This window comes from Procambarus clarkii, chromosome 16 (genome assembly GCF_040958095.1).
Source record: "Procambarus clarkii isolate CNS0578487 chromosome 16, FALCON_Pclarkii_2.0, whole genome shotgun sequence".
NCBI lineage: Eukaryota > Metazoa > Arthropoda > Malacostraca > Decapoda > Cambaridae > Procambarus > Procambarus clarkii.
Window position 1 is genome coordinate 25715188 of NC_091165.1, and position 18007 is coordinate 25733194.

The window sequence follows — 18007 nt, forward strand, 5'->3', positions numbered from 1 at the left end:
ATCTATATTGGTCAAGGCAAATTACACTATTTTAAAGTACAGTACATGTAAAATTTTTGTTTCAGCGATACAAAATACAGCGCATTATAGTCTTTGGGTTAGTGGTTGGGTGTCACCCCCCCGCGTGGTGTGACCACGAGCTAAAGCCCACACCTCAGAGTGTATCTGCACGGTGTAACACCCTACCCCCCTCCCCTGCCTCTCCCCATCCTCTCCCTCACTCCTCAATGCTCCCCCTCACCCCTCCCACGCTCCCCCTCCCCCTCACTCACTCCCCAATGCTCCCCCACCACTCCTAATCGGGTATAATTATTATAATCATGTGTAATTATTATAAATAATAATAATCTACAATTAGTATTAAGCCATTTGTAACCAGAATTTAAATAATTGTTATATTCAATATATATTTATAATTATATTTATATGTATGTATAATTACATATAATTATAAAAATTGTGTATAAAAATTAATATATATATATATATATATATATATATATATATATATATATATATATATATATATATATCGGTTATTATTCATAATATATATAACTGAATAAATGTACTGTATATAATTGTAATATAATGAGTCATTATAACCAACAAAAACTATAATAGAGTACGTCACCAGATATAATGACATGTAATTATTAATATTACATGTTAATTGTCAATATTAACATATGGATATGTATTTTGATTTATTATTGAGATTCTCTGTAATCATTGTAATGCGTCCCTATATTATATATACAGATTATATATATTATATATATATAAATATATATATATATATATATATATATATATATATATATATATATATATATATATATATGTCGTACTTAGTAGCCAGAACTCACTTTTTGGCCTACTATGCATGGCCCGAATTGCCTAATAAGCCAAGTTTTCCTGAATTAATATATTTTTTCTAATTTTTTTCTTATGAAATGATAAAGCTACCCATTTCATTATGTATGAGGTCAATTTTTTTTTATTGGAGTTAAAATTAACGTAGATATATGACCGAACCTAACCAACCCTACCTAACCTAACCTAACCTATCTTTATAGGTTAGGTTTGGTTAGGTAGCCGAAAAAGTTAGGTTAGGTTAGGTTAGGTAGGTTAGGTAGTCGAAAAACAATTAATTCATGAAAACTCGGCTTATTAGGCAAAACGGGCCTTGCATAGTAGGCTGAGAAGTGAGTTCTGGCTACTAGGTACGACATATATATATATATATATATATATATATATATATATATATATATATAGTTGACCTGGTTGTAAGAACTTGCTGACTATCGTGCTGGATATAATGTCACTTTCCCCTCACAAATAGGCGGCTACAAAGTATAAAGTTTATATAGTATTGTATAAAACTATACCAATATATACACCTATTCATTTTTAATTTGCAAGATCATTTCAGGGATACGGAACAGACACAAACGCCTCCCTCCCCCCCTAAGATATAACTCCATATTAAAGCTGCCACTAGATGGCTAAAATGCTACATATTCTGTGTATGACACTGTTCTTAAGTATATGTATAAACATTGTGAAATGGTTTTGCAGAAACATTATTGAAGTCACAAAACACTCATCATCAACATGTTCACAAACTTTCAGTATATGGCCACAAGGCGCAAAACAATATGAAATGTATATGTATATGCATGGCAAGCATATACATATACCTGTGATAATATACATATACCTCATGCAAATACCTCCTCGTATAAGTACAAAATATAACGATCTGAAAACTGCTTTTGTCAGTTACAAGGATTAAAATTTATACAGAAGTCTATATAACTCTATAGCAGTCAAACGCATATACAGGTATATATATATATATATATATATATATATATATATATATATATATATATATATATATATATATATACTATCCAGTACAAGGTTAGCGAAGCTCTGGTGATTCGTTATCAGTGCAGAAATATAGTGATTACAACAGAAAATAAATTAATAGTCAAAACGTCCTTAGTAAAGAACACTTCATTATTTTAATATCAAGTTTTGTTTTATGAACATACACAAATGTATTTTTCAAACACAAATAAGTGATTTATATTTCAAGTCGATACAGCATGATTCATTAATTATCACCCAGAAATAAAGAAGGATAGTACAAACAAAATTACAAATTAATAAACAATGAGTATACTAACCCCTCCAGCATTTTAATGCATATTATTAGATTTCATGTCACTCGACTATTTAAAGTTGTCTGATCGTCATATGGTCCAACCCTTGAGTGCAGGCGCATATCTTTCATTTAATTTTACAGTGACTGTGTGTATGTGTGTGTATTCAGTTGTATACTCACTGTGTGTGTATACTCGCCTAGTTGTGTGTGTGTGTGTGTACTCACCTATATGTGCTTGCAGGATCGAGCATTGACTCTTGGATCCCAAGAGTTGGATGTGTGTGTGTGTGTGTGTGTGTGTGTGTGTGTGTGTGTGTGTGTGTGTGTGTGTGTGTGTGTGTGCTCACCTAGTTATGTGTGTGTGTGCTCACCTAGTTATGTGTGTGTGTGTGTGTGTGTGTGTGTGTGTGTGTGTGTGTGTGTGTGTGTGTGTGTGTGTGTGTGTGTGTGTACTCACCTAGTTGTGTGTGTGTGTGTGTGTCAAATCCTAAAGTATTTGAACATAAAATACAGATGCTCGTGTTCATAACTATGACCTTCGCATATACTCGACTCAAGGGAACAAAATTCAATGTTGTAATTCAACAAGGTATGCTACCTGATACTGAAAAGGAACGCAAGACCAAAACATGAATATCATTATCAACGTGCTGCCCATGGCACTCTACTCAAGTTGAAATAAAACCTTAGATACACAACAACGAAAATCTTTATATAAACATATTAGTTATATTTATACAATAAAGATGACGGGGAGGGGGGGAAGGAAGGGAGGATGAATGTTATAATACATAATACCTGTGATATACATCGAATTTCAGAGTGAACATAAATTAACCTAACTGGCAGTGCTTGAGTGAAGATAGAAGCTCGTAGCAAAAACTGGGTTGTTATCACCTTAGCCTACAGTGCCGCCTACAGTGCCACCCACAGTGCCTCTGTTTTCTATGACTACTGACTCTAGCTGAACAATGTTACTCTGCTCTAAGTTTAAGTATTTACATTTGCAGAAAATCTATGTTGGTTGTTAGGATAAGGGCTGAAATATTCACTTATATTAAGCAAAACGTATATACAAAAAAGACTTAATTCTTGACTATTCATAATCATACTCTCATCCGTGTTGCCAAGAGCATTGTAAACCTAAGTCTATATTTTATATCGTGAAGGTTTAAGCAGGCTCGGACGATAATATGAGAGTAGAATTTAACTGTCACTAGCATCAATCATGACATCATATTCCTCACCAGACAGAGACGAGGAAAACTTTGTCATTTTCTGAGTCTAAGATGGAAACGTGGGGCAGTGCTGAGCAGACACCAATGTCCCCATAATGCAACGTGAGAATTTTTGTATTATGAAGACGCGTGTTTATTTTTTTGCTTCTTAGATAATGTTCACTTTGAAAGCAAGTCAGGGCTTACTCACGGCACACTACTCAAAATCATATAATCCCACCTCCTGGACCATTGCACTGTGTCGAATCATACTAATCTCGTCACCAGTGTCTCTGGTAGGTTCTTCCAGCGTAGGATGATTGATGATTGACGTGCACAGTACCAATCACTCACTCTTGAGGTAATAACTAAGAACTCACTGGTTCTTGGTGCAAGTTTCACAACACAGTTTGTTGTAGTACTTAAGGCGACAAAGGCGAGCCTTGTATACCAAGTGACAGTTCTTCATTCTGTCGATGCAAGAATCTGGAACGAAAAATAATCAGTTACCGGGGTTCTAGCCAGAGAACTTATTTCAGATATTTCACTATTTTCATTGTATTAGTATTGGTAACGTTTAAGACCAAGTAAAGAAGCCCCGGGTGAGAGACAAGACAAGGCTGTGCCAAGACGCGTGAGATAAGAAGCCAGATCCCGCACACGAATTATCAAGACTGCGCCAAGCCCGGAAGACCGCAGCTCCCGCACACAAAGCTTTGCACATTATTATACAAAATGATTATACACTTTATAATTGCGTTGTAATTAAAATCCAGAGTGAAGAAACTTTGTGTTAAATTAGAAGCTAAACAGCATTTAAGGTTCCCAACCACACTGACTCTCCAGCTACCACATTATAACGAAGCTGCTCGTGCTCTGCGTCCCCTAAACCATCAACAAAGGCGATGTTAAACATTTAGAGTTTGCAAAAGTTTCATGGATTCTGCACAGGATGATTGGTTACTTTTCAATTTAACTTACCATGAATATTTGATGATAAATTAATGGACCTAAAATGTAATAATGTAGGATGATCCGGAGTGGGTGTGTGTATGTCAGTGCCGAGCGCTCAATGGGTGCCTCTCATGGTACAAGCGTTCATTTAAGCCTATGGTGCCATAACCTCCTGATGCAAACCTTCAAGCTTTGAGTCATAATGCAAGCACAAGTATACATTCTTTTACAATCCATGAATTAATCCTGGTTTTAAAAAAGCTTCTTTCGATATTGAAGCGCAATGAAAAGCCACTGTGTATCATCAGAGTTGTACAGCGAAGCCTTTGTTTCTGGTGGTTCCCAGGCAGTATGCAAAAAAAAACGAAAAAATATTAATATTTAAGAGTGATAAGCATGAATGCTATAAGCTTGCAGCAATTTCCTGGCCAACCTGTGGACAGCCCGGGTCGCCATGGCCGCCCAGGAGAGACGGGTCGCCGCCGCCTGCTGCTTGGGGTAGGCGGAGCCCTGCTGGGAGGCACGTCCCCGTACTCCTCCGCCAGGTCCCTCCCAGAGGACAAGTCCCAATCGGAATCCCTATGTGTGTCTTCGTCATAGTCTGGACTGTCATCGGAAGACGGGAAGCCTGTACTAGAAGTCTCTAGTGACTGAGGGGGCGGGCGCCAGCCGGCCTCAAGGACCACATTACCTGCAGGTTTGTGGTCGGGGGCGTCGCCGGGGGCGTCGCCCGGGGGTCGGGGGTCGGCTGGCCGCGGCGGCAGTTCGGTTCTTGTGGAGGTGTTGCTCACGCTCTCGTCCGCTTGTTCTGAGATTGGTAAAGAAATGTTGTTGCAAAGATATTGCAAATCAAAACAAGAGAGATGGACTTAATGCATAAAGTAAATCTAGCATATTGTTTGTTTCTGAGTAAAGTTGGTTATTAATAGGAGGGAACGCCAAGCCAGAATAACTATCCAGTACATGGAAGGCCTGACAACAAGGAGTTGGGATAGGAGGGAGGACGGTGTGAAGGAACAGTGTTCAACCACTTGGGCAATCGGGAATTGAACGCCGACCTGAATGAAGTCGCTTTACCAACTAGCCCAAGTGGATGAACTTTGTTTCAAAGTGTGTTTAACTATAATTATTTGTTTAATTTTGCTAGTCAATTTGGGTCTAGGATAATTTTAACTTACCTGAGTTGTCAAGTCAATCTGTAGATCCGTAATTGGGTAATGTCTATCAGGTGGGGACAGTGTTATTATGAATAAATCCACAAGGGCCGTGACGAGGATTCGAACCTGCGTCCAGGAGCATCCCAGACACTGCCTTAATCGACAGTGTTATTATGTTCCGGCCATTGGGCCATTTATCTCCCCAGTGTCGTTTGTGTTAACAAAATGGCCAACCCATGAAAGTCTTCATGTGCAACATAGTGAAAGGAGTGAGTGGGACTGACCGTGGTGACAGGACTGGGTGTTGCAGGGCTGGCGGGTGTCGGGCTTGGCGGCTGACGTACAGTCGAGGGCTGGTATTTGACTGTCGTCAAGACACTTCACCTCCCGCCGCTGGACGCCGCTGCCGCACGACGCGGAACACTGACGCACAACAATACTATATTATAATGTTGACACCATAAACTCAACAATTTATACTCTGCAGATAGAATTTCCCATCAAAGAAAATATAAAATCAACTACCTTTTGTTACCTGCATGTTACTTATTGAACCCCCATAAGGTTATATCATGAACACATTAAGACAAGTCATTTCACCACATTACCGCTGTTTTACCTATGACTTAAGACTATTACACTTAATTAAATTTAATTAATGAGTTATTTTGTGTTGTCAGATGTAGAAATAAGTAATGAACAGAGAGCATTAGGTCACTATGGTAATCTAGTGTGTCTAGATATCGTCGAGGATGATAATGCTAGAGTAAAGTGATAGGAGAGGGTCGATGCAGGAGTAAGAGAGGGTGGAGTGGGAGGCCGACGTACCTGAGACCACTCAGAGGTGTACCACTCGTGGCTGCACGGCCTGCTGCAGGCCTCTGTCGAGTCCGGCCTCGGGTCGCCCTTGCACTGCGATGTGTCCGTCGTCACCCGCCAGCGTCCGCGGAACACCACGCACACCACAGACCGCGTGCGGCGCCCCGGACCGCACTGCGAGCTGCACTCCCCCCATGGACCTGACGGTGACCTGGCCGCTCATCACGTGTCCTCAACCAGAAACAACTTCTCATACCATATATTACCACTCAAGTGACTCTAATCGGAATAAATAATATATTCCCTTTTAATAACGCAACTTTTATACATTCACATGAAAATAAGTCTGGGATATTGTATAATTAAGCAGTCTTGTTAGCCGGTGTCCGCACCTGTAAACCACTTGCCGCTGCAGCCCCGGTCGGAGGTGCAGGTCCTGGTAGTGGCGGGCCGCTGCTCCTGGTCGCACGACGTCTCGGTGACCTGGTTGTCAAGGGCGTCGCCGGAGCAATGAACGCGGCGTCGCTGGACTCCGTCGCCACACTCTTCAGAGCAGAGGTCTTCCCACGCGGAGAAGAACCAGGTGTCCGTAGCGCAGGAGCCCATGTCACACAGCTCCTGTAATACACACAGTTACAACTCTCTCCACACACACATGCACACCAAATGACAGAAGACCAAAACAGGAACATGATAGAAACAACATGGCTACCATTAATAAAATAGAGCAGCTTTTGTCGCTTGCAGAAACGGTAGTAAAGTAGCTGGACACACACTATACACAGCTTCCAGTGATATGACAGATCCCAATAGGCTCGGGAACTTGTAGCCAGTTGACTAAGAATTGAGAGGCAGGACCCAAGAGATATAACTCATCCCAGCATGTGCAAATAGGCGAGTAGACATACAACTGCATCTATATACGATATATTATCTCAAAGACTATGCAATTCTTTCTTATTACAAGGTTTTTCCCTTATATTTATGTGAGTCAGACACAGGTTGTGATAAAATTACAGCAGTTAATGAAATGAGGAGAACTTCTTTCTACTTAAACCATGGAGGCTAAGTAAGGACATATGCTGCAGACTGCTGTGCTGCAGACGGTGGTGCTGCAGACTGTAGTGCTGCAGATTGTGGTGCTGCAGACTGTAGTGCTGCAGACGGTGGTGCTGCAGACTGTGATGCTGCAGACTGTGGTGCTGCAGACTGTGGTGCTGCACACTGTGGTGCTGCAGACTGTGGTGCTGCAGACTGTGGTGCTGCAGACTGTGGTGCTGCAGACTGCTGTGCTGCAGACTGTGATGCTGCAGACTGTGGTGCTGCAGACTGTGGTGCTGCAGACTGTGGTGCTGCAGACTGTTGTGCTGCAGACTGTTGTGCTGCAGACTGTGATGCTGCAGACTGTGGTGCTGCAGACTGTTGTGCTGCAGACTGTGATGCTGCAGACTGTGGTGCTGCAGACTGTGATGCTGCAGACTGTGGTGCTGTAGACTGTGGTGCTGCAGACTGTGGTGCTGCAGACTGTGGTGCTGCAGACTGTGGTGCTGCAGACTGCTGTGCTGCAGACTGCTGTGCTGCAGACTGTGGTGCTGCAGACTGTGGTGCTGCAGACTGTGGTGCTGCAGACTGTGGTGCTGTAGACTGTGGTGCTGCAGACTGTGGTGCTGCAGACTGCTGTCCTGCAGACTGCTGTGCTGCAGACTGCTGTGCTGCAGACTGCTGTGCTGCAGACTGTGGTGCTGCAGACTGTGGTGCTGCAGACTGTGGTGCTGCAGACTGTGGTGCTGCAGACTGTGGTGCTGCAGACTGTGGTGCTGTAGACTGTGGTGCTGCAGACTGTGGTGCTGCAGACTGCTGTCCTGCAGACTGCTGTGCTGCAGACTGCTATGCTGCAGACTGCTGTGCTGCAGACTGTGGTGCTGCAGACTGCTGTGCTGCAGACTGTGGTGCTGCAGCAGAGGTAATAAGTGATGGCGTCCATTACTTGGTGTTGGTGGCGGGACCAGCCAAGCAATATGAATGGATGGCTGTGTGTGTTTATGCAACTGCCAGTATAAGAGCAGGCCACTGTGTTTATGCAACTGCGCGTGTGTGTTTTTGCGCGTGCGTGTGTGTGTGTGTGTGCTTGTTATTTTATGCTTTTGTATGCATGTGTGCGTGTAAGCTGCATGCGTGTGTTTGTTCGTGGCCGTGCGTCCATGAGCGACTCGTGTGCTTCCATGCGTGGCAAGGCTCGTGCGTCCGTGATGCTTGCGCTTTCATGCATTATGTTTTTGTGTGTAGTGACGCTTGTGCGTGCGTGTGCGTGTGTGTGTGTGTGTGTGTGTGTGTGTGTGTGTGTGTGTGTGCGTGCGTGTGTGTGTGTGTGTGTGTGTGCGTGCGTGTGTGTGTGTGTGTGTGTGTGTGTGTGTGTGTGTGTGTGTGTGTGTGTGTGTGTGTGTGTGTGTGTGTGTGTGTGTTGATGCTTGTATGTACTCACCTTGTTGTGCTTGCGGGGGGATTGAGCTCTGGCTCTTTGGTCCCGCCTCTCAACAGGTTGTGTGCACGTGTACTCGTCTAACTGTGCTTGAGGAGGTCTGACCCCTGTGCACATGGATCCCGCCTCTCATCACCTGCGACTGACTGCGAGCGAACACGCCCCCTTCGCCTGTGTACACACACACACTTGCCCATTCACGACTGCTATAACACACACAAGCACGGAAGATGTAGGGCGGCGCCCCCAGAGAAAGTGAGGTAGGTCACCTGGTTGCTGGGTTTCTCCCTGGGGTCACAGAGATGATCGGCGACGCCCCCAGCGGCCGTGACGCAGGTGACGGAGCGATGCCTGGTCCCCAGACCGCACTGCGCTGAGCACTGACCCCACTCCCCCGTCCGCCACGCCGGCGCAGAGTTGCACACCGCCAACTCGCACACCTGCATATGGGGAAGGGACAAAAGCAAATTCACATTAGTGTTATAGGTACGTGAAGCAGCCTGTCTAGCGTGGCCACGCGTGTCGTAAACCAGGTATTGTTTTATCTCTACCAATGGTTGTGCGAGGACAAGTTTGTGTAGTTTCTAGATAAACTTGTTTGTTGTTCTATACACCTAGAATTGAAATTGAAATTGAAATAAGTTTATTGAGGTAAAATACACACAAAGGGATGAGGTAGCTCAAGCTATTCTCACCCCGTTCAGTACATCGTGTTTATACATACATATAAACACATCACAAACAATAAACATATCACCAAACATTCTGAGAGATAAACATCAACATTTCCTCCTTTACACAAGTAACCTAGAATAGCAGTTCTCAATTGGTGGCCCATGATACACTAGTGTTCTGTCTCTCTCTCTAGGGCCTATATGTTATAAGGTTACTCTACCCACCAAACACACACCGAAACTACGACGTTGGTACAACGTTCGAACAAGTTTTCACACCTCCTAACCTATTATAACAACCAATATAGCAAGTTGTAACAACGTTCTAATACGTCATAAACACGTTAAACCAAGATATAACAACTATATTTCAAGTTGTAACAAGCGGAAAATAGAGACAGTTTCGGTTTGTGTTTCCAGGGTAGTACCTATATGTTACAAAGTTGCTCTAGAAACAACAAAGATCACCGGTGTTCCACGGACCATGAGTTGAGGACCACTGACCGAGGTCACTGTATATATTAAACAGCACAACTAATTACTAATCTATACACCTGGACGGCATTACCTAGCAGGCAGGCGCTCCGACTAGTAAATGAACTAGCATGTAAGCAACAGTTTCTCCTCGGCACTGGTGGCAACTCGTTAATGACCACCATTATGGAATCCCGTCAGTGGGGTGATTTATATTCCCCATCTGCGATGTGTTGGTAAGTAATGTACGGCACCTGCACCTTCCTCTGATTGATCATCTGCTCCTGATGCGCGGGTTAACGGTCCTGTCACACTGTAGTGTTGTTCCTACCACTTCTGAAGCACCTACATTATGTAGCTACTATACTGGTCGGTCGGTACACCTATATTAGGCAGCTACCATACTGGTCGGTACACCTACATTATACAGCTACCATACCTGATCCATGTCTGCTCTATGACATTACACAGTGTCCGAGATGAGAAATTTCTGCACAAACTCACAGCAACAAACTCAATTCACTACTTTAAAATCAGGTATGTTAAGACAATAGGTCAGGAGTGAAGGGACTAGACAACTGGTGGCTAGAAAAGCGGGATCCAAGAGCTAGAGCCTGATAATGCAGTAACAGATAGGCGAGTGCACACACACACACACACACACACACACACACAAAATTTGCTTTTAACTATATCCACCGAGAACACTAAACATTCTGGAGGAAGCTTAATTCTTGTTGAAGTTTCTATGAACCTTAAAACAGCCAGTTTGGCTGTCCTTCTAACCTAGGGCTAGCTAACCTAACCTAACCCTAACCTAGGGCTAGCTAACCTAACCTAACCCTAACCTAGGGCTAGCTAACCTAACCCTAACCTAGGACTAGCTAACCTAACCTAACCCTAACCTAGGGCTAGCTAACCTAACCTAACCCTAACCTAGGGCTAGCTAACCTAACCTAACCCTAACCTAGGGCTAGCTAACCTAACCTAACCCTAACCTAGGGCTAGCTAACCTAACCTAACCCTAACCTAGGACTAGCTAACCTAACCCTAACCTAGGACTAGCTAAGCTAACCTAGTCTCCGTAACCGCTCAGAAACCTTTGCCTCACGCACCCCAATGTAAACCAACACTGTTGTAATCCTATAGTGATGTAATGTTGCACTACTGTGCCTCCTGCTCCCCTACTGCATGCCGGCGAGGCTCCGTCGCCTCCTCTCTCTCTCCCACACACCCCCACACCCCTACACCGGCCGGATATTACAGCCGGACACAACACAGGAGTTACATTTGTGAGCGAGGGAAGGGGAAGAAGATCAACGAAACTATTATTTGTGTATATAAACATTTGATTGTGTGTAATGTCTCAGAGCACCAGGCACAAACATCTCTATTAAGTCACAGTAATAAGGATACAGTTATTGTATAAACCATCGCACATTCACACGTTTTAAGCTTAGATTTGGATTATTTGTGATTTTGGGCGGGGATAAACTCCCAGCCATCCTGTCCTTTCTGTGCCCTCCCCCCCCTGGCATTATGGCTGGCGCTTACAGTCTCCAAGCACTTCCTGTTTCACTGTTACCAACACCGCACCATCAACTTCGGTTTGAACTCTTTTAACCCTGTCGTAGCTCAGTCGATTAAGGCAGTGTCTGGGATGCTCTCGGACTCAGGTTCGAATCCGGCCCTTGTGGATTTGTTCATTTGATGCATCACGTTAGTGTGATCTCTGTGTTCAGCCATCACAACTCTCCCTACGTGACAAACATGGAGGTGACTCCTGCTAACCTACTCCATTTACCGTACACAGATCCCACAGTCGGCCCCATACAGGGTAGGGGAAGTAATTAACGAACAGAAAACGTCACGCTCTGAAGGCGCGGCTGCACCATTATGTGAGGGAAGAGAGGGAGGATTTCCGACAAACTGTAGCCTCCAATAGAGGTAAATCCTCTAACTTTAGAGCCCCCCCCCTTCCCCTATTCGCCATTCCCCTTTCCCTCTTCCCCCAAAAACAAGGAGCTGGGGGTCTCTCACCTGTGCCTTGGGTATGTCCTGAGGGGCGAGGCAGGCGCCCTCTGGCTGCGCCACGAAGTGGTCTTGGGAGACTTTCATCTTGCACGTCAGCTGCCGGGTCTGCACGCCCAGCCCGCACGTCACACTGCACGGCCCCCACGCCTCCGCTTCCCACCTGCACGCCGGCATTCGCCACCCACGCCAGCCGAGGCAAAATCCGTGCGTGTGTTAAATGCATTATACCACCAGGCATCTTATATTAACCTACACATTGGTTTGGCTTGTAATATGATATAGTGCCAGTGATGATCACTGATGGTGATCCTAACACCAGCTTTGATGAAGAGACAGGAAAGACAGGGGGGGGGGGTGACGTACGTGGCGGGACAGGGTCGAAGGTTGCAGCGGACAGTCTCCTCTGCGGGACGGGGCAGGTCGCGACAGTGGTTGGATGGGACCTCGTTACCTCTCTTCCTCTTGACACACGCCGCCCGCGTCGTCTGCGTCCCTGTCACACGTCACGGTGAAGCATGCGGTTACTCGCTGCTCATAACACAACCACCATCTCTGTGGTGTGGGTCTGCTGTGTGTCGGGTGTGGGTCTGCTGTGTGCCGGGTGTGGGTCTGTTTTGTGTCGGGTGTGGGTCTGCTGTGTGCCGGGTGTGGGTCTGCTATGTGCCAGGTGTGGGTCTACTTTGTGCCGGGTGTAGGTCTGCTTAGTGTCCGGTGTGGGTCTGCTTGCTCAGCAGCAGAGCGCAGAGACGTTCACGTCCGAAGACGAAATTAGTTTTAGAACCAATTTCGCCAGTTTAGAACCAGCCACTAAGCAGCCCTCAATCTTAACATCAATATTGAAAGAGTTAGTGTCAGAGCAGCGGTAGAAGCGACACCCATAGCAACAATGTTCATAACTAGAAAAATATTGAACGTTGATCGAATTGATTGATAGTTCTTGTATTTTTAATCAGGGAATTCAGTATTAATAGTATGAATAGTATCACTTAGTAGAAATTAGAAATACATATGAAAGAAGAAGCAGCAACAGCTCGAGCTGCAGCAGCAGCCTCAGCAGCAGCAGCAACAGCTGTAGCAACAGCTGTAGCAACAGCTGTAGCAGCCTCAGCAGCAGCAACAGCTGTAGCAACAGCTGCAACAGCAACAGCTGTAGCAACAGCAGCAGCAGCAGCCTCAGCAGCAGCAACAGCTGTAGCAACAGCAGCAGCAGCTGTAGCAGCAGAGGACCTCAGTACACTCACCTCCGCCACAGGTCTCCGAGCAGCTGCTGAAGCCCGCCACCTTCCATTCATACCTCGGCCTCCTTCCCTTCTTATCTCTGATGCCCTTCCTACGCTCTTTCTTTCCTCCCAGCTTCTTCTTCTTCTCCTCCTCCTCTTCCTTCCATCTCTGGGAGGAGAGGACGGAGTTGCCGTTGATGGAGCGAGCGTCATTCACTGGACCTGGGATAGATTACATAAACTGACACGTTATTCATTATGCATTTAACGACGTTGAAACTGAATATTGAAAGAGAGTATGTCGTCCAAAGCACATGAGGTACTCTCAGCTCTAGTTTACACCTCTTGCAGGAAAGCTGCAACATGCTACACTGCTCTAGTACTGTGCTGGCTTAACTGCTGACACTTGCAACTCGTGTTCCCAAAGTTACGTTTGGCTTAACCAAGGTAAGGTTGGCCGCATGTGTTGGTAACCCCTTTGATTACTTCGAGCTGAAGAGTACATATTATGTGGTTTAAACACAAACGAGACAGATTAAACAGACCAGTGTCCTTCACTCGCATACAAGAAGAGAATATAGAGAAGGCTTAGTGGAGGCCGGTGGATCACCTGGAGAGAAAGGACTTTATAACACACCATCGGCGGATGGTAAATCCTGCCTCGCAAACCTGGCTGAGGTTTATAACCGAACGACACAAATCTGGCAAGAAAGAGAAGGGTGGACAGACTGCATATTTTGGGGGGATTGTGAGAGAGGCTTCGGCACCGTAGCCTCAGGAGACGAGTGTACAAGTAGAAGAAACAGACAGTAATGACGGGGAAGGTGCCGCAGTGGACGACGGAGTATGTGAGCCATAAATGTCAAGAGATTTCTGTCTAAGGAGGTGCCACGAGTGGTGCCACAGGCGTTAGTACTACCCGTCTTGCTCCTGATATATATAAATGTTCATAAAAGGATAGACTCTTCCTCTCAATAGTTGGTCAGCAAAAAAAACTATTATGATTATATTAGTACAGCTGAACACTGACAAACACTAAGTAGACAAGGGGGGAAACTACAGGAAAACTTCAACAAGTGGCAGCCAGAGTTTAACTCGTGCAAGTGTAAATTAATGAAGCTGAGTGCTGGAGACTGTACACGGCACGCTCTCTTTATTATAAATAAAACTGTATTTATAATAAAGTTAATATTTAACGTGAAATCAATGATTTTAAAATGTCTGAATTTGATCGTGAAAAAAAATTAAATTGCAACTGACAGATTGTATATCAATATATACCACAGTACATTATAAACATTTATATTTGGGGTGAACCGCAAGAAACTTCAGACTCTAATTACAAGTAATATTACAAACAACAGTAATATTAAGGGTCAACTAATGAGCGGAGAATATTAAAGTGTTGAGGCACACTTTGTCTCCCTGGTGAGGGGCCTCCCAGAGACACCTCATTAGTGAGAAGCAACAAGTGAGGGGTGAAACAGGCTGACGTGTCCCACAGTCGTTAATGAGGGACACGGAAGACGAGGCTGTCTTCGAGACAGAGCCTGTGTCGCAGGCTGTGTCGCAGGCTGTGTCGCAGGCTGTGTCGCAACACTTGTTATCACACAAGTAACAAAGTCAGTAGACTGGCAGGTGTTGTAGCTACCTGAATACCACTTGGACACAAGTATCACTTGGCCGTTCAGCTTGTATGGGAATATAGACGATATGAAGTACAGTGTGTGTGGACAAAGACAGTATTATACACTAGAGCAATGCATCTTATGTGTGAAAATCTAACTATTTACGGATAGATCTATATGACACGACTCGATAAGGGTCGAGGACGGAGCGAAACGTCGACACACTTTCGCTCCATGTGTGTGTGTGTGTGTGTGGGTTCTTTCACCCCCCCGTTATTGTGACTTCCTGTATTACATCAATAATTTAACTCCAATGTAAAATATTATATTGTCCTTGATAGCAATTGCCGTGTTGTTACCATCATTATCATTAAATACACAGTTCACATATACATCTTCACAGGATGACTGCCAAGATGCCTCCATGAGAATATAGTAGATACAGGTCTATAATATAATATAATATAATATATAATATAATATAATGTTCCAATATAGTGGAACAGGTCTAACCTGTATTCATAGCACAGACGATATATATATATATATATATATATATATATATATATATATGTGTGTGTGTGTGTGTGTATATCACGAAAATAAACACGTGATTAAGAATGTGACAATGTCAGACCACGGAGGAAAAATGAAACAGGAATTTCCTTTACATATAATTTACATACATACATACATACATATATATATATATATATATATATATATATATATATATATATATATATATATAATATATATAAGTTAGTATTGCAATTTGACATTGTAAAAGCCGTTAAATCGCCTGTAGTTGAGTGCTCAATACCCTACAACACTGCACGTAGACTAACAGATCTCTATAGCTATCTTCGGAGGACAGAATACCACTGTACATGAATGGCCTCGTCTGGGGTAGAAAATAAAAACAAAACTGGAAGGCTGGCAACCGAGCCGTTGTGCGTGACGTCACGGTGCCACGTGTCGGGTGTAAACAAAGCGGCGGCGGCGCGGGTAATTGACGCTGTCCAAACATTTTTGTCAACAGTGTGAGATGAAGACAACGGCTGTACGGGTGGTTCTGGCCTTGAATGACAACTGTGCCACATTACAACAGGGAAGAAACTCGTCTCGTTTAGTTTGACGAGGAAAGCTTTATTTATTAACACAATTGCTGGGTATCGGGCGAGCAGTGGGCCCAGGGGAGCAGTGGGCCCAATAGAGCAGGTGGCCCCGTGGAACAGTTTGCCTGGGAGAGCAGTGGGCCCGGGCAAGCAGTAGGGAAAGATAAACGAGATTCATATTTGATATTTTCTCGCAATGTCCTCCCGGGAAGTTATGAATCACGATATTAATATATTCGAATGATTATGTAAATTACTTAATATTGGCCGAATTATAGTTTGGCAGCACTTAAAAATAATAAGCCTCTTTAGGTTAGGTGAGGTTGTGCAAGGTTATTTTTGGTTGAAAATATACAAAATGCATGTGTTGAATGTCAATCCCCTCAAAAATAGAAAAGAACTCATTACGCGAATTCGGCTTGATTGGATGTCCTGTTTCAAAACCACGGTATATATAGGCCTATCTTAAACTGTTACCCACTCTGCCTTTAACCTGTGCGTGGCACCAGTGCCAGTGGTAGAGCCCCGGCCGGCTACCATACAAGTCGGGGCTCGAAAGTGCCCACTCCAAAGGCTAGAAAAAGAGTGAAGAGGAGAAAGACTGTACCAGAGGGCGGGGTCCTGGAGGCTGGTCCTCCTGGCACCAAGGGGTTGAGTGGGTTATCTGGTCGACGGCGTCGTTGTGGAGACCCCGGCACCACCACGCTTCCCGTCGCCCGTGGCGCCGACGACGTGGGTGACATGGGCAGCCGGTACTCGTACTTGATGCCTGGGTTGGTCGACTGGTAGAACAGCTGAAGTAAGAAAGAAACCTCGCGTATAACACATATATCACCATGAAGTGAAATAGTTCCTCATCAGTAAAATATAGATTATTTAGACAAATTACGAGAAATACAAGCTAAATATTTCTGGCCTTGGGGAGCAAGGAGAAGCCATCATGTAACAAGATTATAGCCGGACGCTTATTACACACGCAAATCACAATAGCGTGATGCATCAAATGAACAAATCCACAAAGGGCCGTGACTAGGGTTCGAATCCTCGTCACAGCCCTTGGGGATTTGTTCAGGACGCTTATCCTTGGTTCCCGGGCGACCTGAGGCAATGGGTATTGTGGGTGTGGTGGGGTGTGGACGAGGTGGTGGTGGTGGTGTTAAAGATTCGCTACCAGAAACAAAAAGTTCCAAGTAACACTGGCTATGGTGGGGGGGCCTCGTAGCCTGGTGGATAGCGCGCAGGACTCGTAATTCTGTGGCGCGGGTTCGATTCCCGCACGAGGCAGAAACAAATGGGCAAAGTTTCTTTCACCCTGAATGCCCCTGTTACCTAGCAGTAAATAGGTACCTGGGAGTTAGTCAGCTGTCACGGGCTGCTTCCTGGGGGTGGAGGCCTGGTCGAGGACCGGGCCGCGGGGACACTAAAGCCCCGAAATCATCTCAAGATAACCTCAAGATGGTGAGCCCGTAGTGGACTTATGGGAGGGTTTGAGAGGGTAACTTACCATAACATCAACAGGCTGCTGGAGGGGACCCACCGCCGTCACCTTGTCCCCCTGGAAGTGTTCTGGTCGCTGGTAGGTGAAGGTGGTGCCATCAGACTGGTAGTTGCCAGACCCATTCACAGCCCAGTTGCCATTGATGAAGAACTCTCCGCCCTGATGACGCAGAGCTGTCGGAGAGAGCACGGCTCAAGCGCACGACCTAACTATGCCAGTTAGATCTAACTCCCATGCGAAAGTCTATATACAAGACTTAAACTTTAGGATATGAGTATGATTTAAGTGCCTTGGGAAGAGGTATGAACTAATATAAACTAGAGACAAGATTTATAACCAATTTATAGAAGACAAATTCGTAAATGAAAACCAATTTTGGATGAATATTTGTAAATCATATAAACTAGTGGTAAGATTTATAACCAATTTATAGAAGAAAAAATCGTAAATGAAAACCAATTTTGGATATTTGCAAATCAAGATACTGTAAGTGAAGAGGAACGATCGTTGAAACTTTTTTCGTTGAAACTGGAAACTTTTTCCAGTTTCAACGATC

At 44.5% G+C, this 18007-nt stretch overlaps 1 protein-coding gene across 3 annotated transcripts in view; it reads right to left on the bottom strand.

Annotated features, from left to right (window-relative positions):
• Positions 1-3549: 3549 nt before the first annotated feature.
• Positions 3550-18007, bottom strand: part of LOC123759970 (thrombospondin type-1 domain-containing protein 4) — a 79424-nt gene continuing 64966 nt past the window's right edge. For 2 of the 3 annotated variants that reach the window (XM_069325338.1, XM_069325339.1), the window contains 11 exons: positions 17458-17624; positions 16561-16747; positions 13229-13429; positions 12351-12480; positions 11994-12147; positions 9075-9245; positions 6719-6944; positions 6336-6526; positions 5792-5930; positions 4784-5158; positions 3550-3882 (listed from right to left, as the gene is read on the bottom strand). In XM_069325338.1, the coding sequence (XP_069181439.1) occupies positions 3773-3882; positions 4784-5158; positions 5792-5930; positions 6336-6526; positions 6719-6944; positions 9075-9245; positions 11994-12147; positions 12351-12480; positions 13229-13429; positions 16561-16747; positions 17458-17624 (2051 nt within the window). In that variant the 3' untranslated portion in view covers positions 3550-3772. The remainder of the gene's footprint in view (positions 3883-4783; positions 5159-5791; positions 5931-6335; positions 6527-6718; positions 6945-9074; positions 9246-11993; positions 12148-12350; positions 12481-13228; positions 13430-16560; positions 16748-17457; positions 17625-18007) is intronic. The other variant, XM_069325340.1, reaches the window with a different exon arrangement.